The sequence below is a fragment of the Papilio polytes genome, unplaced genomic scaffold (assembly GCF_000836215.1).
Source record: "Papilio polytes unplaced genomic scaffold, Ppol_1.0 DF823923.1, whole genome shotgun sequence".
NCBI classification, from domain to species: Eukaryota; Metazoa; Arthropoda; class Insecta; order Lepidoptera; family Papilionidae; genus Papilio; species Papilio polytes.
Genome location: NW_013525281.1, coordinates 5,710,762 through 5,732,482, shown reverse-complemented (window position 1 = coordinate 5,732,482; position 21,721 = coordinate 5,710,762). Strand labels below are relative to the sequence as shown.

Sequence of the window (21,721 nt, the reverse complement as noted above, 5' to 3'; positions counted from 1 at the left end):
AATTGGCAACCAAAAACTAATATCTAAATTCTTTTCTTTATAAAGTGTAAATTTTCAAAACAAAACATCAAAAAGCTTAAAGTATACCCCGTTAATAAACAAAGAAAGCAGCTAAGTGTTTGGTTGCGCGTGAGAGGAGTTGGGTCTGAAGATGACTGAGAAGCCACTCGGATTACCGGTTTTGCATTAATATCAAGCAGACCGCTTTCTAAAAATCTTTGAAGCATCGTCGATACTATGTCCAAGAATGGCGAATTCTTCTTCATCCAAATCACTAAAGGTACTGTCATAATCGAGTCTGATAAAACATGTCCACATTCGTCCTCCATAATTCCACGTGAAAGACAATAAGCCCAAGCATATTCTAAAGACGTGGCGAACACAAACTTTCTTTTACCCTGCAATACCTGATTAAACAACTCTTCGAAGCGAATTTCTGGTACGATTTCGAATTCCTCCAGTATCTGTGGATCATGTTCAAAATACAACAACATCCCAGCTCGGCCACCAAACTTATATCCATGGTCATAAGCATCTCGCAAACTTGCGTAGTTCCCAACCACTGTCTCCGTCTTCAATGCACCTATTAACACGCTTTGGTAAGCGCTTCTGACAACAAAAGTGAACCATATCCATAATCCAACAATGTAGAAATCACGAAATCGCCTCGGATATACTTTTATAGGTTGCCCGACCATCACGCCCCACATTCTAAAAGCAACACCTTGAACTGTATTTATCCCGATGAAATATCGACGGGAAACTTTTACAATCGACCTCATCTTCAATACACAAGAGATGGTTTTAAGAAGTAATATTAAAATCAGAAGAATAAGCCACATATATCCATTTAACGGCGACAGTAATCTTAACCAGACGTGTCCAGGTCTCGTCGGAGGTGCCAACCAAACTATTCTCATTCTGAAATATGGAAAAGAGTAATCTAGCAAGCTTATTTTTTCAACTCCTATTGAAATACTGCATGTTGAAATGTTAGTTACTCCTGTAATCACATCATCTAAGGACTCCGACCAGTTCTTATCTTGATTTGAATCGATGCCTAAGTAATCTTTAGTAGTTATTATTGGAGTAAAATTCATTGCCTCTTGCAAGAGTTTCACCATAGCTTCTGTGACCTTCTGCATTTGGATCTTACGGTTTGTAAGAGAATGGTAAAGTTTGTCGAAATATAAAACGGACATTCTTGCATGTTTTGCATTTTATCTGAATAAATGTTGATATTGGTAATATTCTTTCCTTTAACCGTGCCAAGGAGAAACGGCTGTGTGTTCTGACAGTCTGTATTATTTCTGTACGGGTAATATGTGTATAGAGAAGTCTTCTTTTTCTGCCTCATTAATATAACAACATTCGTGACGTCATAACTCCATAGGATTCTAAAAATTTGTTCAAGTCTATGAGAGCGGTTCAAAAGGATTATAACAAATTTAGCTCTGCTATGCAATAATGATTTGCCTTTGAGATCAGGTTTTAATATGTCCAAGATATTACGAAACGATTTCAAAGATTCTACGAATATAACAATTTGTTCCGGTGGTATACCATCTTTTTTCACTTCAATTACAACTGTTCCTTTGAATCTTTTAAGAAAATTATCAACTAGAAGTCCAGATACATCTTTCGATAGAATCACAGTTTGTAATCTATGATTGAAATGACTGTTTGCTAATTGCACTGCGGCATCTACAATATAATTAAATTTATTTTCTCTTTCTTCAATAAATGCAGAAGTTCCGAATTTTATTATTAATATCCATAAAAGAAAACTATGAATAGACATTTCGTCACTACTGTTGGTAGAGAAGACCAAAACTGAATTTGCATTATCAAACTTCGCAGTTTGTAATCATAATAAAACAATGGAAGATGTTTCGTACAAAGACTATAAATCACGGTTTTATAACAAAGCGTGAATTAACCGATCATCAATTAATCATTTTATCTATGTTTGCAAGCAATTTGACCCATTTTACGTTACCAACATAAATGATGATTAACGGTAATACTAAACATTTCTTAAAATCGATAATTTTACCCTAAATTATAAGTCAAAATCTGAACTAATTATACATAGTAATTTATAAGTCTTATAACTACATAGTACAAACCAACGTCGCTTCCTGCTGTCTGTCTGTCCCCATGGATACCTAGATCTCCAATACTTTTTGTTGCATTTTTTTAATAGATAGAGTGATTCAAGAGTAAGGTTTACATTATAATATAGAAGAAACACTGAAAATTTTAGACTTTACTGAAATGATGTGATACATTTTTATATCAGAATTTCACCCGTGATAAGCCGGGGTGGTTCGCTAGTATATTAACCACGTTCGTTCGTATCTAAGCAACAGTTTTTACGTAAACAAATCGTTTTCACTTGACTTCGGTTGTTAACTACTTTGTTTTGTTTTTTCTTATATTTTAGCATGCAATTATGAATCAGTTTAACATTATTTGTATTATTTTAACTTCGATAGGCAGTTTGTTTGGACTTCATTTGCCGAACTGCAGTAATACGGAGTTTTTTGAAGTCAGTAGTTTTAATTGCCGACCATGTCCTTACAATAGCTCTATGATTGCTTCAGTGGACGGTAAGAGAATAATTTTGAACACTAAAATATTTAATTTACTCAAACAGGCTTGAATTAATTCAATTTATCACGGGATTATTTTCTTTTGAAACCGATTGTTATATTTTTTTTCTTCTTATGATACTCATTATAAAAGCGAAAGTTTAGATGGATAGACTGTAAGAGTTTGTAACCTAAACGGCTTAACGGATTTCGATGTTTGGTATAGATGTAGAGGATAGTCTGGTAGAACACATAGGCTTACTCACTTTTTGAAATTCCACTCGGTTGAAATCTCGGGCAGAAGCTGGTTTATTAATATTTATTTCAGGTTTATCTTGCACTTGTGAGAGTCACAGTGTAATGACGAATTCGGGGCATTGCAAAGCATGCAACGTGACAGAGGTTGTATCCGCAGACGGGAATAGTTGCGTGCCGCGGAGATGTCAGGCCTCTGCGAATAGGGTGGTCTGTAGGAAATGTCCGAAAGATTATATAGCAGGTATATTATTCTGTATTAATTAGGATAACATTGAATTATCACTTGAAATCACTACAAGATGGAATAGTTAACATTCGAAAGAAGTTCAAACCGATTTCAATCTAACTCTGATTATTGAGTACGTACAGAAAATCGGATTAAATTCAAGGAATCAGTGTTTGCTTTTAATTGTGTTACTGGTACTTCAGACAGAAAAGTAAAGACTTTTTTAAACACTAAATTGCATTAATCTCGTTGGATTACGATCAGCCGTTAAGATTATTTAAAAAAAATGTTTGAACCAGTGTCCCAAAATCATGATGGAACTCCGATGAAAGAGGTTCAGTGTGTGAAGTGCGGTCGAGGATACCGCCCCCTGGTGGACACCTGCGTCAAGTGCGACGGCTGCGACTGCAGAAAACAAGAGGTGCTTGTCCACGGCACATGTCTGCCCAAGAAATACGTCATCGAACGACCTAAATATGAAGAGAATCTATTACACCCAAGTTACCTACTTGATATCGTGAAGTATGAATACTTGTGTGTTGTAAGTACTCAGATTTGTCAACATAGTTTATTTTTTTTTATTTTATTACTAAGATTAAAGGGTGCAATTCAGCCAGTGACTGTATTGCTTGTTGTTCATTCACGATAACAAAGGTGTAAGGCCTTATCACCTTTGAATACTATTTTTTTTCTTTCATCACATTTCTTAATAACTGGCATTTAGCTCGTGTTGACTTCCAGTTTTGTTTAAAGACATATAGTCCTCCATATATCGAAATCGTTAACGTTTCAGATCTTCAACATATCAGCTTGTCGCTGGCTGGCTAACGCATGTGTGAGCAATTTTTACTCTTCCGATCCTGCGGGAGCTTGCAGATTATGGATACATCCTCACTTAGTCAGCCAAACTAGTATGTACATACATTTTAAAAAATCAACAAGGTCATTTACCTTTAAGTAGGAAAGAGGGATTATTGGACTTCGCTTTATCTATATTCTATTTTCAGTTCTGCCAACACTGTCGACAAATAAATCAGAATCACCTCTAATAAAAAACGAAATACATCTAACTAATGGGCAGGTAAATAATAGTTATAATTAATTTTGACTCAACTATCGCACAACTGTTGTGCGATTGTCAATTGTTTCGCAGCCAATTCAACTGTTTAGTTGCATAATTAAAAATATAGTAGTGTGCGCAATAAGCTCATAAAAATCGTAGCGAGACTAAAAGGTTATGCGATAGTTTAGAGAAAGGTGTCCGCGCTCTAAGTTTATGTTTCAATGTGATTTTTCTTACAGAATAAAATATTAATTAGTGCAATCAGATATAAAAATGATGGAACCTTTAAACGTCTTTTGGATCCACGCAAAAGAATTGTTCCTTGTCTTCCACCTTTCTCGATAACAATAGGTGAAGATTACTCGTAAGTAACTATTTAAGTTTTAACAAGTTTTGTGCTAAAATTAGTATTAACTAGTAAAAAAATAACTCGTTAAAACTATCGTGAGATATTATACTATATTGATTATAACACGGCTACAGTCACCGACCAATTTCGGATCCGTCGTGTGTCCTACTACAGGGTAAGAAGGCTTCTTCATGAGAAACTGCTCGGTGCCTACACCGACGGTTATCGTGAGTTTAGTCATGACATAATTAATAAACTAAAAATTGTTTACATATTTTCTTACAGGCTGCAATGTCCTATCAATACTTCAGAAGTAACTTTTTTAGATGATGAATTACACGCATTATACGCCTCTGATAAAAGTAGGAAACCTGTATTTATATTAATAAGAAAACCCAATGGACAGTACGTGAAGGTAAGTACCACGATACTTTGGAAAGGGATTGGGCACAAGAATTCTTAAGGCTTCGCTTAAATGGCCATTAAAAATGTTGCTGCGGTTAAAAGCAAATTAGGTAACTAACTAAGCCAATGTTAATTCAAATGTGTATTTTAATGAATAAGTTTTTTTACAGAACGGCTTGTGGTATTCAAATAAGTTTTCTAAATACTTCATATTCCGTCGATCTCTGTCTGCGACATCTAATATTACCGATTTAATATATTTGAGTGCCATGCTGATACAAATCCGGTAAATAACATTTTATTTTTCATAAGAGCGGGCGCACAACTTTGACAAAACTATCGTACAACTGTTGGGCGATTGTCGATTGTTTCGCTGCCGATTCAATTGTTTAGTCGCATAACTAAAAATCGAGTAGTGTGTATCCATATTAACTCATAGGAATCAAACCGAGACTAAACAGTGTGATATATTCAAAGATGTCCTTGCGCTCTAAAAATGAAGTGGACTTTAATTTTTTTAGTAATATTTCTTGTTGGTTCAGGACAAGTTTATTGGTGTTTTATCGCTAAAACTTATTTGTGAAATCAATAAGTAATTAAAAAAAAGATAGAAATTATTAAATAGTTACTTATTTTTCATGTAATTTTTAGTATCGAGAGAAGCCAGCGTAGCGCGGGGGCTTTAAAATTATATTTGAATGTGGAAGCTCATTACGATGTTAAATCTCCTGCATCTGGTACCTTTTTAACGTCTCTGAGAGTGACAAATGATTTACCAAGCGCTGGAGTTGTACGTGGATTGGAGGTTAAATTATTGAATTTACTTATAAGTAACTAGCTATTGCTCGCGACTTCGTCCGCGTCGCGCGTAAAAGAATTTTTAAATTCGGCCCAGTAGTTTTTGAGTTACTTCAATACATACAAAAATACAAAAAATCAAAAATACAAATATTTCTCCTTTATAATATTAGTATAGATTGATAGGAATTTTCTGCTACTAGCAAATTTCAGATGAGAAAGTTAATGGGTACAAGTCTAAATAATTTCGTATACTAAGTAAGTTAACTCGGTAAAATATCTCCAAGTCGGCCATCTATCCTTGTCTTTTGTGATTCGTTTTAATTAACTACTAATGAATGTTTTTTGCAGATATGGGGTAGTATCCTCAGTATTCTGATGGCAGGCTACGCGTTGCTGCAGTGGCGCGGTGTGTTGCGACGTGGAGGTCTGAAAGTTTCTCTACTGCCAATCATAGCTGGATGTATCTCAGATGCAATCTATTTTGTACGTTTTATTCATATTTCAATATTGGAACTTTTTTATTTTAAAGTTATAGAGAACCTGTTTACGCCTACGACTCCGTCCGCATGGAATACAGGATTAAAAATAAGTACCCTATGAGTTCTTCCAGACTATTCTCTACACTTCTATAAACTCAAAAAATCATCCATCCATACATTCAGGCAACCTGGACTACATTACTCCATGCATTGGCAGCGGAAGCTGGTACTCTTGGTCTGACTCTACCACTGTCACAATACGAGGAGCAAGTGACGGCGGCTATGATTTATACAATCCTCACTTTGAAGGTAATTTTTAATATTTTTTTAATAACTGGAATTAAAAACAAAAAAACCATGAATTCATCTGTATCAAACACATTGTATCTGTTCATTCAAATACCATAAAAGGAATAAAATGACATTATGTTTTTGAACTAATTTTATAGTAGTAACCATCCGTAGATTAATAAAGTGATTTTTTTAGGTTATAAAAGTAGCGTACGTAAATTGGATATTGTCACGTTATGATATATTTTTTATCGACTGGTCTGAATACAATCCTTGTTTTAAAGGTAATTTACAACAATTACTTTTTTAAAATTATTACATTGTTATTGTTCAGTAAATTTTATTATACACTTTCAGATACATTTCTATATGAAACAAATGGGAGGAAACATGGGATTTTAGCAAGAGAATGGATTGAAATGCAAACAAAAAGGAGAACGTCCCCTGAACTAAATGTTATATTAACACTTGTGAATTTACATGTACGTATTTTTGTATTTTATTTAATCTGTGTAACGTTTAACACCTGAATATTAAAGTACCTATTTAACTTTCTTAAACTATCTCTGTTCAAAGTAAAACTTTGCTCGTAAATAATTACAGCCTTACTAATAAGGCAAAGTTTAATTTTAAGACCCCTTTATGACTTAAAAAGTTACTTAAAAGTTATGAATAATTCTTCACTTTTCATCCATTACTTACTTTAATTTTATTAAATACAAGCTTTCGCCAGCAACTCCGGCAGCGTGGAATTAAAAAGAAAACAAAAGTAGGTATTCTATGTGTTCTATGCCAAATTTCATCGATTTTCGTTCAGCCGTTTACGCGGCAAACTCTAACAACGTCCATACATCCATCTAAACTTTCGCATTTGTAATATTAGTAAGATTACTCAATAATTATTCCATTCTGGTTTGCAGTTAATGAAGCCATGGCAATCGATTCTACCCAAAAGTGGAGGATATAAATGGGCCATTGCTACTATTGCCTGGTGGTCTTCTTATATAGTGGTTTTCTTGGTACAAATTATTGTGGAGAAGCTACGTGGATCTCCCCCAAATAAGCTTCAAAAGACTTGCACTGGTCTAGAAATTTCCATGTTGGTATTTCAAGAAGAATTATACGCTCATTATGTGCATGGACGGTAAGTTTTTTTTGTCTAAATGGTGGCAACAAGAAAGCGACAGCGACTTACTAAATTCGAAATTCAAAAAGATAGCGAAGCTACCGCTGCTCCGCCCATAGACATAAGCATTAGGTTTAAATGCCGCAGATGCGTAGATTTTTATTTTCAAGAGTCTATGGTCTGGACTCAATTACTATTAAAATAATACTTTTGAGTCTAAAATATCAACTGAAGTAAGACATTTGCTTTATCGAACAATAATGTAAATGTTATCTAATTGTTTGTGTTTATAGCAATGACGAATCTTCCGATACGAAATATTTGTCGGGACCATTAACGACATGTCGGATATCGTGTGCACCGCAATTTAGGTAACCATTAATCTATTTGTTAAATTAAAAACTTTATTAAAATTAATAATGACTTAAATGTTTTAAAGGGCCATCTGTAAGCAACTCCTTGTTACCGAGGAAAGTAAGTAAAATATTTTTTCAAATGTTCGTTGACTATAAAGTATAAAAAGTTTAAAATAGGTAATTTTTACAGGGTCTTTAGAAAAATGTGAAAGTAAACAAATTCTGTTATCAAAATTCTTAGGAGCTTTCTTTGAAAGAGTTAAGTATTTGTTTTTTTTTATGATTATTGAATTACTTATTATATATTAGCATTTTTTTAATTTGCAGGCATTAGATGGCCTCAGCTGGGTGGCTAGTGAAAGAACAGTTCTCGAAAAACTTTTAGATTTGGAAATTGTAACTAGAGAAGGTGGCAACACCAGTACATTACTCTATGACAGTGACAATTTAACGCCATCTTGTTTTGCTATAACTTGGTAAGCGAATTTGAATTATTTTACGATGTAACCGTGGGTTTTACTTATATTTATAAATCAAACGCTGCCATAGAATTTACCGATCATTAAGCTTACCAAAATGTTACCGCAGGTGGGGTAACGAATGGACGCTGGCAACATTCGATTCCATAGTATTTACTAGTGTACTATTTTCTACCAAGGAACCTTTATATGCAGCTTTCGTTACTATAACAGTATGGCAGGTAAATGATATGAAGGAAATAAATATTGTAAGCAAAGGAAACCGATAAAAAATCAATTATTATTTCAGATAATGAAACAAACGATCACATGGCTAGCTAATAAGAATGTAAAAGAGAAAACCAATATAAAAAGTCTCTGAATCATAGATAAAAAATATTTAGACTATGTCTACAATAAGAAAAATATTTCTTTATTGTTACTTGTGTGAATTCTTGCTTACAATACACAGAAGTACAAATATAACACAAAGTGGATACACAAATTGCAAGAAATGTATTTTAAAATGTTACCCATTTCATATAATTAAAGATATCAACAATTTAAAAATCCAAAGGACAAGCGACAATAAATACGTGCGTAGAAATCACAATAAAGTATTGAGTAAATATTTTGTAAGCGATCATGATTTATATAAGAAATATCTTAATTTATTTCTTAATCAAAGCAAGGAACATGACAAAGATATGTCTGAGGATATTGCATCAGAATTATCTACGACATTACCAACCATTTCTCAAAAGGGTCCTTTTTATGATTTCATAGTAAATCTGTGTAAAATCATAATAAATGATATGCCATTATCGAGGATTCATAAAATATTATCAATGCTAAAGGTCAATTTCAGACACCTATGGTATGATGTACCTTTTCAACGTGCATTGAGAATTTTCTCGAAAACAATCGATAGAATGGATATATTAAAAAGTGTAGCACTTAAACAGAAAGTTCGAGAATTTTTATCATTTTTCAGAAACAATAAACCAAGAAAGAGAAACTTCATTATTATACTAAATTCAATATACAATGTGTATGACAGTAATAAAATGGACGAATATCTTTACAATTTAAAGAAATACGCCGCGAGAAAAATCCACAGAATTAGACGTAAAACAGAAAATGTTTTACAAAAAGTAATTTTTCGTGGAATAAATAAACAACCAAAGTCAGTAAAAAAGAAAATTAATGCTAAATTCAGATTAGCGTTGATAGAATACTTGGAGGAACATAAAAGTTAAAACCGCGTTGATTAATTTTCAAGCAAACGTTAAATTGCGATGATTGTGTGACGCTTAAACATGTGACCAACGTAACAATGAACAATGGGAAACAGATTTTCATTATTGCGTTTCTCGCGGTTATACTCAAAATTGTGTGTACAAAAGAAAATGTTATAATCATAAGTCGGAGAGACTTAGATTCGTATAGATTCTTTTACGATTTTTTAAGTGATTACGTTAATTTATTAAGAACTTCATTTCCAGAAAAGAAACTTGTTGAATATTGTAGAATTGTAAGTTCATGTTTAAGTGGTCTGGACTATAAGTATGCTAGAAAGTTCCATAGGTATGTTAAAAGATTATGCCGAAGTCCTGCGTACGATATAAAAGAAGAGGTAATATCCTATAGGTACGTTTTAGATCAAGAACTACCAAATCGAATCAGCTTCCTGTCGACAATGGACGAGCTGTTCACAATTGATGACAGAATTATGTTTAAAGATTATGTAAATGATTTAAAAGATTTCGGATATGGAGATAAATTATACATTTACAAGGAAACCCATAGAATAATATACGAAGTTATATTAGATAATATTCTTAACCGTAGTGAAAATCATCAAAACAAATTAGCTACAAAACTTAAAAGAGCTATCAAAGAATATAATCAATACACATCTTAGTTTAATTTAAAGTTTAAATAAATTATAGTGTTACGATTGTTTTACTTATTAATTTGACACCTAAAATAAACAGAATTATAGTTATCACTTGTGCCTGTAACGCAGAGGGGACGCAAAAATTATGGGTTTGTATTAGTAGACGGACATATATGATGGACTGAAATGTCCCCACCACCCAAACTTTTGAGTCTTGAGGAGTCATTTACTACATTGTTTAAAGTTAGTTAAAAATAAACTTTTTGGGAATTCCCCTCAATTGTAAATCCCCTAGCAAAGATTCCCTGCAATAAGTCCAGATAATATATTCAAAAATAAATTACAGTATAGAATCTATAGATAGCAAACTGGACCGGTGTTTACCGTTGGGTCAATCGGTGGATTGATTCAATAGAATTGTCCATTAATTTAATTATTAATTAATAATAAAGCTCGATATTTTTTTATTCGATTAAACAGAATGTCAATAGTTTATAGTTGTTCCTATGCGTTATTTACCATTCCACAACAACGACGACGACGTTAGTGTTATGAAAACTTGGAATTTATATATTATAAACATCTAATTAATGTAAATGGTAGTTAAAACTGATAAAAAGTTGTTGAAAAAATAATTTTGTATCTATAAATCGTGTAAACTTGAATGTCATCTAGATATTTTGTCAATAAACTAGCAACACTGCAGACATCGATAGGAACAAATGAAATACGGCAACGTCACGCACTTCTAAAGTGGAAAGAGACTATTCATTCGGCGTTTTGAAACTGAAAATTTACTATTATACATTAGATTTGTGTTAAAATGGCAGACAACAAGAGGTAAGTGCTCATTATATCAAAATGCACATTTTTCAAACAGGATAACACAGTTGTATCATTGAAACCGTGATTACTGTAAACTCAACTTCGAAATTTAGCTTGTCATCATGTCCAATTGCAATATTACAATACAAACGAATAATTTTCACATGTTGAATAAGTAACAATTATTGTTTTTTATTAAAAAGTTTGTTGCTAAAACTTAATGGTGGTTTCGACATTACTCCCAACGTTAAACGACACTTGGCTTGATTCGACTTGTAATGTAATCGATTATTTCGCAGCCCCGATGATTTATCCACCGCGATCCTCCGCCGCAAGGACAGGCCGAATCGTCTCATCGTGGAAGAAGCCGTCAGCGATGACAATTCCGTTGTGGCATTATCACAGGTAATTTCCTTTGTCTAATTAGTTACCCCCAACAGTACTTCGATTACTCATAACTAAGAACTCTGAGATGAAAATTACTTAGAAATCACTTTTTATACAATTGATGATTTAAAAAAAATGATATTTGATCTATACATGATGTAGGTCATAGTTTACATGAAGTGTTGATATTGAGGTCATCAATAAAGATGTCTAAGTAGGCAGGGTGATATAGGCTAGTTGTTTGTAGATACAAATCTACATTGTTATATTGAACTCCTTCTACATTGAAAAGTAATGGGTTCCAATAGGTAGTTTATGTTATATAGGCAGCTTTAAAACTGCAAATTTTTAGTAAATACTTTGCAAATTAATTATGTCTCATCTGAAAAATTTATAATCATTGTTACTTGCTTATTTTGTTTTGACCACTGATTTGTGGTAAATATATTTGAAAAACTTTATAACTAGGTTTTAATTGCTGAAACAAACTAAGAAAAACCCGTTGATGTCCCTCTCCCTCTATCTCAATAGATGTCACCCTATGTCTCAACATAACAGATTTAAAATATTAATCTCATATGTTGTGTACCTTTTAAGACTATTGTTATTATTTTTTACCTTATTTCAATGGTTACTATCTTCATAAAAATATAACTTAAAAGTAGCCTTCCATACCTATCCCAAATTTCATACAGATCTATGTAGTCATTCTGGAGGTACCTTCTCATAAACATCCACCCATCTAAACTTTCATGTTATATTAGTAACATGCAAATATCTGCATAAATGTTTTTTTTTTTTGCAATGTGGTATGGATGAAGTTACAAGCTTGTTTAAATCATTTTCACCAAACATTAATTTGAATTTTTCAGTTAATTTTATTTAGTCTGTCTTTTTGTGGCTAACATAAGTACACAATTTTTTATCTAAACATTTTGTCTGTGTAACACATACACAATAGGAATGTTTGCTTAATATAATTTTTTATCTCTGTATTTTACTGTTTACCAGAGTAGAATAAAAACAGAATTTATTTCTAACCTCTTAAAACAAATTTCAACAATAGTTTACAACAAAACATCTGGCATCGCCAGCCAATTCTTGGTTACGTCTAGGGAGGGGCAGCTACCCTTAATGTAGTCCTATTTGATGTAGCTTTTATATGTACTTTACTTTTGTCGTCCCAAAGGGTCTGTTTACTGATTACATTCTTCAACATTGCTAAAAGCTTGAAAAAAGATTAACATAAGAGAAGTTGCATTCCATTTTTATTTGTAAATAACAATACTGGGGAAATTTGGCACCAGCAAATCCATCGGCCTTCAATCATCATCATCAGAAAATCAAAAGCTTTGTAACACCTTTTGAGCTCTGAATGCTCTATCTCCATCTAGAGATATAAATCTATGACCATTTTTGTTTTGAACAAAATGTTCACTCAGAGTTATTTGTAATGGTAATTTATTGTAATACAGTATTGTACAGTACATAAAATTCTAGATTCTTATGTATTCTGTTACATTATAAATGAGATCCTGAAATAGGACTTTTAAATTTGTTTATATACTTTTCCATAGATTTTTTATAAATTTTATTTAAGGTTCTTTATAAATGGTTCATAAGGTTTTACAATGTAACCTTTTATACAGGCGAAAATGGAGCAATTGCAGCTGTTCAGAGGTGACACCGTTCTCCTGAAAGGCAAACGTAGGAAAGAAACTGTTTGCATTGTGCTCTCAGACGATAATTGTCCAGATGAGAAGATCCGTATGAACCGCGTAGTGCGGAACAACTTGCGCGTCAGGCTGTCTGATGTTGTATCCATCGCTCCATGCCCATCTGTCAAATACGGCAAGAGAGTACACATCTTGCCTATTGATGACTCCGTGGAAGGATTAACTGGGTGAGTGATAATAAATACCAACCTACAATCACTTACTAAATGTAAAAATTGCGTCTATACATTATTATTGGAAAACACTACATCTACTTCCTCAAGTTGTCTATAATTTTTTTAACTTGTATTTGGTTTGGCTCAGTATTGTATTTTGTTTTTTGTTATAAACAGAAACCTGTTTGAAGTATACTTGAAGCCATACTTCATGGAGGCATACCGGCCCATCCACCGCGATGACACTTTCATGGTGCGCGGTGGTATGCGCGCTGTCGAGTTCAAGGTGGTGGAGACGGATCCCTTGCCGTACTGCATTGTGGCCCCCGATACCGTCATACATTGCGAGGGTGAACCCATCAAGCGTGAGGTCAGTGTTGTTTTGCTATTTTTCCCTAATAGGTATTGTACAATTATTTTTGGGGATCTCCTGCACATGGAAGTAATTTCATTGTTGTGAAATGTTGTGCAATGAGCAGAATTTTAAATAAATTTATGTTAAATATGGTGATCTCACATCAATTTTAGTTGAGTAACTTTTTTCTTATTACATTAGTTTAGTTAGAAGATTAGATTTTAGATTTGATATTTTAAATGATTTTAACAAGCTAACTATTTGATTTATTTAAATTTTTGTAAAAAATAACTGCTATCTGTATTTCCATATTTTTAAGTGTATTTAAAGTATGTTAATATTGTAACATTAGGAGGAGGAGGAGGCTCTGAACGCGGTGGGTTATGACGACATCGGCGGGGGCCGCAAGCAGCTGGCGCAGATCAAGGAGATGGTGGAGCTGCCGCTGCGGCACCCCTCACTCTTCAAGGCTATCGGTGTGAAGCCTCCTCGTGGTATCTTGATGTACGGCCCGCCAGGTACCGGCAAGACCCTCATCGCTCGCGCTGTGGCTAATGAGACAGGTCCGTTTATCAAAATAATATCAAATTAACATAGTTACAATATTACTTAAAGAGTTTTTTTTTGTTTTTGAACACTATAGATTTATATAAAACATTGTTTTTCATAACTGAATTCGATTGTTTGAAGTCGGTACTGATTAGTTCTGTTATGTTGTGCACAATTATTCAAAACTAAAAAATATGAATGTCTGTGTTTTTTTTGTACATATTATTAGAGAAATAACAGATGTAGAGAAATATTTTACACAAAGTATGTTCACATTTATCTGTAAAAAAAAATCTCTATGAGGACAATGATTTAAAAATTTGTGTGAATAATCTTTATTGGCAAAAAAGACTAAAACATGCTTGGATTGATAACATTTTCATAACCTATGCTTGTCTACATCACAATTAGTTAAATAAAGCATTTAAAAAAATATCTTTTATAGGTGCATTCTTCTTCTTGATCAATGGTCCGGAGATAATGTCAAAGTTGGCCGGAGAGTCGGAGTCCAACTTGCGCAAGGCTTTCGAGGAGGCGGACAAGAACTCTCCGGCGATCATCTTCATCGACGAGCTGGATGCCATCGCGCCCAAGCGGGAGAAGACACACGGCGAGGTGGAGCGCCGCATTGTCTCCCAGCTGCTTACATTGATGGATGGTATGTTTTAAAAGTACAACTTTTAACATTTTCTACGTTACTTATCTGAAAAATTAAAAGTCTAAAGTTATTTGCTTGTTTTTGAACCCTCTAACCGCAGTTTTGGGTAAAGAAATGGTAAAAACTGTATAAATGGGTTTCCATTGATGAAAAATTTTGAAATTATATTGATGTACCACTCAAAGTATTAGGACATAACAGATATAAATTTGTTCTGTACATCTAGTATGACTTGCCATGACTTTTTTGAAAATTCCAGAGATTATTGTCAATAACATGAATATTTCTGTTAAGTTCTATGAATTTTAATTGAAATTTCTTGACCTAATTTTTTTTTGTATAGCACAATGTGTTTTAAGTAAGAAATTTGTGACTTGTTCTTAAGTTGTTACGTCATAGTTCTCTAACCGATAATAACAGATATGTATACTTTAAAAATATTCCCATTATTTTTTGTTAAAATTATTGCAAAAGTGCAGGTTAAAAATCTACAAAGCTAATGTACATTTTTATTTCAAAACGTGCAATAAATTAATATTCATGTCCAATTTAAAAACCCAATAACTGTATAGGTATGAAGAAATCGTCTCACGTGATCGTGATGGCGGCGACGAACCGGCCGAACTCTATCGACCCCGCGCTGCGCCGCTTCGGCCGCTTCGACCGTGAGATAGACATCGGCATACCGGACGCCACCGGCCGCCTCGAGATACTGCGCATACATACTAAGAACATGAAGCTTGGTGATGACGTCGATCTTGAACAGGTATACCACGCCTAGAAGGTTACAATTTACTACTTCTTATGGTATCTCTTTAATGCTGGAAATTGGCTTTATCTATTATAGAAACTTGTCAAAAACCCGCACCGGGAGTTAGTCTATGCTAATATAAAAAAGGAATAATTTGTATTTTTGGATTTTTTTATGTATTGGAATAACTCAAAAACTACTAGGCCGATTTTAAAAATTCATGCACCGTCAGATAGGTAATTTATCTGTGAGTAAGGTATGTTTTTTTTAATTTCACGCGGACAAAGTCGCGAGCAACAGTTAGTTGAGATATAAAAGAATTGATAAAATTTGGTACACATGTAGAACATAGTCTGGAAGAACACATGCATTTTTTTTAATTCTACGCAGATGGTGTTATAGCGTATTTTAACATATAAATGTATTTTCAGATCGCGGCGGAGTCTCACGGGCACGTGGGCGCGGATCTGGCTTCGCTGTGCTCGGAGGCGGCGCTGCAGCAGATCAGGGAGAAGATGGACCTCATCGACCTCGAGGATGATCAGATCGACGCGGAAGTTCTCAACTCTCTCGCTGTCTCTATGGATAACTTCCGTGTAAGTTATACTACTTACATGTTTGTTATTTTTTGTACAAAATTATGTGATTATTTTATTATCATTCATGTGTAATAAGTAATAGAATTGGAATAATGATATATAATTTCTTATTTTTAATGAATCTAATAAAACATTTTTACATGTTAAAAATATATTTCTATAGTTTAAGGGTAGACAACACATCTGCAATTGCGGATGTTTATGGGCAGCGGTCGCTTTCCATTTCGGCGGATTCAGGTGGTCTCTTGCGCGTTTGCCACCTTATTATGAAAAAAAAATGTAATATGAATATCGTTCCGTATGTGTATTGGCATGTATTGTGCAGTACGCGATGACGAAGTCGTCCCCGTCGGCGCTGCGCGAGACGGTGGTGGAGGTGCCGAACGTGACGTGGTCGGACATCGGCGGGCTGCAGAGCGTGAAGCGCGAGCTGCAGGAGCTGGTGCAGTACCCCGTCGAGCACCCCGACAAGTTCCTCAAGTTCGGCATGCAGCCCTCGCGCGGAGTGCTCTTCTATGGACCTCCGGGATGCGGTAATACAAAACCATACTACAGCATGACTTAAACGCACGATTTTTTTGTTTTAAATACCATAAATTTAAACGGGTAGTAAATTGAACATAGATTAAGGGAATAATAAGGAAAAAAATGATTTTTCTAAATAGTCTATTGCGTAAGGAAGAAAAGAACGATGTATAAATGCGTCATCATGCATTAAAGGGTTAAAATTATACAGGTGACTTGTTTCTCGGTAAAATTATGTGATAAAATTAGTGTTTTTTTTTTTCAAATTTCATATGTTTCATGGAAATTTGGCCATGCTTGCTTCTTATATGACTATGCGTTGTATTTATTCTTCAATTATTGGTTAAGTGTGCTTAGCAATCTCAGTAATATTATAAATTCGCAAGTTTAGATGGATGATTGAATGTATATTTGTTAGTTAAAATTTACAGCCTGGTCTACTTTTTTAATTCAGCATGTTTATGCTAATTATTTAAGTACTAGCGTTCGCCCGCGGCTTCGTCCGCGTGGAATTAAAAAAATAAAAGTGAGTAGCCTATGTGTTCTTCCAGAGTATCCTCTACATCTATACCAAATTTCATCGAAATCGGTTTAACCATTTAGGCTACAAACTCTAGCAAACATACATCCATCTAAACTTTCGCATTTATAATATTAGTATGATTTTCTTATACAATCGCCAAATATCCGGTTCTTGATGATCAATGTTCTCCAGTCACCCTGTATAGTTCGTTTCAAATATCTTGTGGAAATCCTTTTAATAACTATTTCACGCTATGCTTCTTGTATGTTCAGGTAAGACTCTGCTGGCGAAGGCGATTGCTAACGAGTGTCAGGCCAACTTCATCTCAGTGAAGGGTCCGGAGCTGCTCACCATGTGGTTTGGTGAATCTGAGGCCAACGTGCGAGATATCTTCGACAAGGTAAGTTATTATAGCTTTAGTCGAAAAACATCGAGCTAATTCCAGTCTAGAAAGGTTCTTAATACATTAAAGGGACTAAAATATCAACCAGTATCGGTTGCTGTTGCTAGCCAGTTCTTCCACCTGCAATTAAAAAATACTAATAAACATAGTCTATGTTACTCGGCGAAAACGTAGCTTTTTATTGGTGAAATTTTTTTTGAAATCGGCCCAGTAGTTTTTGAATTATTTCAATACATACAAAAAATCTAAAAATACAAATCTTTCCACTTTATATTACTAGCATAGATCAAAGCAGTTTTGATCTATTTAACTGTGAACTATCGTTATTATTATAACTAATGTCATATTAAGCTGTTTCTCGTATTGTTATCTATATCTATACTTCTTTACTAATGTTGTAAAGTGGACAGATTCACGCAAAAACTTCTAAGCGGATTTTAAAAATTCTTTCACCATTACAAAGGTAAATTATCTGTGAGAAACATAGTTTATATTTGATTATTACTAATGTTTAAGAACCATTAATAATCATCTATAAAGTTTTGCTTGTATTAATTTAGAAATAACGAATCTGTTTTCAGGCTCGGTCAGCGTCTCCCTGCGTGTTGTTCTTCGACGAGTTGGATTCTATCGCGAAGTCCCGCGGCGGCTCGGTGTCGGACGCGGGCGGCGCTGCTGACCGCGTCATCAACCAGATCCTCACAGAGATGGACGGCATGGGCGCTAAGAAGAACGTCTTCATTATTGGTATACTAACTTTCACATTTCTTAAGCGGTTTTAACTTCGCGTGTTCCTGTGAAGAACACGTTTTTTAGGTGTAGCCTGTAGCAGCCCTTAGGGTACTTCCAGCCCCTCAGTGGGGATGTATAGTGAGATGACAATGGAGGGTGAGCACTGCGTAACCCGTTGATGACACTGGGCGGGGAAAATAATTCAAAAAGATCACACTGCTAAAATATTTATTATACCACAAGAGACAAAACAGCTGTGCGATATTTTAGTCATAAGTGTACAAACGTTCTTATCCAAATTGTATGATTTGATGGTTTACTTTTACAGTTTGTATAGTAAGGTTGTGTTGTGTTGTTTAGGCGCCACCAATCGTCCGGACATAATCGACCCGGCGATCCTGCGGCCGGGCCGCCTGGACCAGCTCATCTACATCCCGCTGCCGGACGAGAAGTCGCGCGAGGCCATCCTGCGCTCCAACCTGCGCAAGTCCCCCATCGCCAAGGACGTCGACCTCTCCTACATCGCCAAGGTCTCCTACACACAATACTCTGTGATACATTCGACCTCAACTATACATATAATAAAATTGAAGTGTCTGTATGTGAAATAAAAAAAAAGATTTCGCAAAATTGATGCATTTCCAGTGCTAATAACGAAAAAATAACGAAGGTCGATTTTGATGACATCATATGCGGCAATGTTTTAGCCTACATTTTATTATTCGTTTTAAGTCGTGATTGACCGGATTTCTTTCCCAACCGGCACCCCGCTCTGTCCCCACGTGAGAATAAAAAGTTTCATCCGTCCGATCTTTTAGTCCCACTACCACCTATTAGGTGACAGATGGCACTGTTAAGAAAAAACAAGATCCAACCGTCCCCTTGTCGCAAAAGTTGGGATGTATGAAACTTATTCTCATCTGTTCCCATGTGGGGACATAGCAGGTTGACGGTTGGGAATAATCCGATTGACCGTTAGTTCTAAAACTACCTGACAGAAATAGAATTGCCGATGATATGAGAACAATTTGCTCAATGTGATGTGTGGTGCAGGTGACGCAAGGGTTCAGCGGCGCGGACCTTACGGAGGTGTGCCAGCGCGCCTGCAAGCTGGCCATCCGGCAGGCCATCGAGGCTGAGATACAGCGGGAGCGCACCCGCCAGCAGCAGACGCCCGCCGCGGTCATGGACGTCAGTACCCTACACTGTCTCCACATCCTTATGTCACTATTAACATTCTTTCGGCCGAACTGAAACTACATTAAATATCTTAAAATAGATAAGCGGTTGTTGGAAATGACAGCTGTTGTTTCGTTCCGATCAAAATTACAATAACCATTTAATAGAGGTCATTGGCCAAATAAACTATTCCGATTTAAAAAAAAATCTTACACCATCAAAAAGCTAGGGCATCAATAATTAATATTATTATTGCTAAAGTTTGGATGGATGGATGTTTGTTAGAGTTTTTAGGTTATACAGCTGAATCTCGATGAAATTTGTCATTGCGTGTAGAGCATGGTCTGTAAGAACACATAGCTACTTATTATTGTTTTTTAATTCCACGCGAACAGAGTCGCGGGCGAAAGCTAGAGTTAAAATAAAATCGATTATAGGTGCCCAATACGATTTATAATCCCGGTATCAAATTTGAAACTTCAAGTATTTAAGGTTTAATAATCCAATTGCAGTGTTCAGTAATAAAGACTTGTAATGTATGCAGATGGATGAGGAGGACCCAGTGCCGGAGATCAGCCGCGCCCACTTCGAGGAGGCGATGAAGTTCGCGCGGCGCTCCGTCTCCGACAACGACATCCGCAAGTACGAGATGTTCGCGCAGACGCTGCAGCAGAGCCGCGGCTTCGGCACCAACTTCAGGTAACCAGCGACACAAACACTCACAGTCTTACTAATAAACGCGGTACTAAGTTAAACTTAGGAATAAACTGAGTATAAGCAAATATTAGAACAAATTTCGCTTATACTCGATTTATTCCTGAGTTTAACTTTATTACGTTAATACCTTCAAGTTTAAAAATACAAGAGGAATCTTCTCTTATCCGCTTATGCTACCTTGATTACTCCTACCGATATATTAAAATCAGTTTAAATTGCAACAAGACAGTTTGCCTCTTAGGTAGGCTCCGACGCCCTCCACAGAGATATATATTGAACTGGTGATGATGAATCAGTTTAGTTTTACCAGATATAAACGCCCCCAGGATCAAGAATCAACGGGAAAAAGTAACTTAAACGTGGGCTGGGTACAGTTTATTAAAAAGAAAATACGCTTCAGTTCATTTATCTGTGCCTAAGCATACTAAATTGGTACTTGTAACCGACTTCCCAAATGGAGGTACTCAATTCTTTATTTTTTAAGCTACAATTTGGTATGTCTAAAAAATTACACTATTAAATGTGTTTTTGTACAGTTTTTGTGTAGGTGAGTTTAATAATTATTGTATGTGCAGGTTCCCGAGCAGCGGCGGCGCGGCGGGCGGCACCGGCACGTCGGGCGGCGACCAGCCCACCTTCCAGGAGGAGGGCGGCGACGACGACCTCTACAGCTAAGCGGCGCCTCCCCCGCATAGCGCATACAACTACTTAAGAATTATCGGTTCAGTGATGTTTGGGTAGCGGGCTTTCAAACAATCCCCCCCCCTCCCCCACCTCAACCTTTCCACCACAATTTAAAACAATACAAATTTAAAAGTACCTTTTTCTTAAATCGAAATTAAATCTCATTTGAATTATATTGAAACTGAAAGCCCCGCTTGGGAATCAGATAGTGCACGTACTCCGGCGTCGGCTCGTCTGCGTCTATTCATCGCCATGAGAGTATTTATTGATCGATTTAGTTCTGGTCCGCTTTAGTTTTCGCGCCGACCGTCGTTACCGCCGTCTGATAGTAGGATACGTCGCTCCGCCGACATGTGTAACGCAGTGATTTTTGAATAAATAAAAAGATTTTTATAGTCTATATGTTAGTTTTATTTTTAATGTAACCCTACCTCTAACTTTTGAAATCCGAAGCCATACAATATACTACTACCACCTCTCACCTTTCCCATTCACTAGAAATTTTATCACCTTTCAACTAAACTTAGTAAAAAGGTGGTAAAACTCAAGTCTGTAGGTAAAGATAAATTGCGTTTATCAAATCCTATTGACAACTTTATTTTTAAACATCGCACACACTTTTATTACACTTTTAGCA

At 35.3% G+C, this 21,721-nt stretch overlaps 3 protein-coding genes across 3 annotated transcripts; all 3 read left to right on the top strand.

The window, feature by feature from the left end:
- Positions 1-2,475: 2,475 nt before the first annotated feature.
- Positions 2,476-9,418, top strand: LOC106102434. Its single transcript, XM_013281912.1, has 20 exons — positions 2,476-2,612; positions 2,923-3,093; positions 3,378-3,619; positions 3,872-3,989; positions 4,086-4,159; positions 4,381-4,505; positions 4,776-4,905; positions 5,066-5,181; positions 5,547-5,700; positions 6,045-6,179; positions 6,359-6,484; positions 6,663-6,750; positions 6,824-6,948; positions 7,387-7,610; positions 7,886-7,963; positions 8,032-8,066; positions 8,139-8,206; positions 8,276-8,424; positions 8,537-8,648; positions 8,717-9,418. The coding sequence occupies exons 1-20, from the start codon at positions 2,594-2,596 to the stop codon at positions 8,786-8,788; spliced, it is 2,361 nt and encodes a 786-aa protein (XP_013137366.1). The 5' UTR covers positions 2,476-2,593; the 3' UTR covers positions 8,789-9,418.
- Positions 9,339-10,304, top strand: LOC106102137. Its single transcript, XM_013281546.1, has one exon. The coding sequence runs from the start codon at positions 9,339-9,341 to the stop codon at positions 9,663-9,665; it is 327 nt and encodes a 108-aa protein (XP_013137000.1). The 3' UTR covers positions 9,666-10,304.
- A 707-nt stretch (positions 10,305-11,011) lies between these two features.
- LOC106102433 (transitional endoplasmic reticulum ATPase) lies at positions 11,012-21,484 on the top strand. The gene is made up of 15 exons (XM_013281911.1): positions 11,012-11,146; positions 11,431-11,536; positions 13,168-13,421; positions 13,587-13,779; positions 14,117-14,327; positions 14,759-14,971; positions 15,544-15,737; positions 16,154-16,318; positions 16,647-16,854; positions 17,642-17,769; positions 18,354-18,519; positions 18,865-19,034; positions 19,558-19,695; positions 20,228-20,382; positions 20,976-21,484. Exons 1-15 carry the CDS (start codon positions 11,130-11,132, stop codon positions 21,073-21,075), a joined length of 2,418 nt encoding a protein of 805 aa, XP_013137365.1. The 5' UTR covers positions 11,012-11,129; the 3' UTR covers positions 21,076-21,484.
- Positions 21,485-21,721: the final 237 nt, after the last annotated feature.

Coding starts and splice junctions, on each gene's coding strand:
- LOC106102137 (XM_013281546.1), top strand. CDS start 9,339: ATGGATATATTAAAAAGTGTAGCACTTAAACAGAAAGTTCGAGAATTT.
- LOC106102433 (XM_013281911.1), top strand. Junction 15,738..16,153: donor ATGACGTCGATCTTGAACAG/GTATACCACGCC, acceptor ATGTATTTTCAG/ATCGCGGCGGAGTCTCACGG. Junction 17,770..18,353: donor TGCGAGATATCTTCGACAAG/GTAAGTTATTAT, acceptor ATCTGTTTTCAG/GCTCGGTCAGCGTCTCCCTG.
- LOC106102434 (XM_013281912.1), top strand. Junction 3,620..3,871: donor AGTATGAATACTTGTGTGTT/GTAAGTACTCAG, acceptor TTAACGTTTCAG/ATCTTCAACATATCAGCTTG. Junction 6,180..6,358: donor TCTCAGATGCAATCTATTTT/GTACGTTTTATT, acceptor CCATACATTCAG/GCAACCTGGACTACATTACT.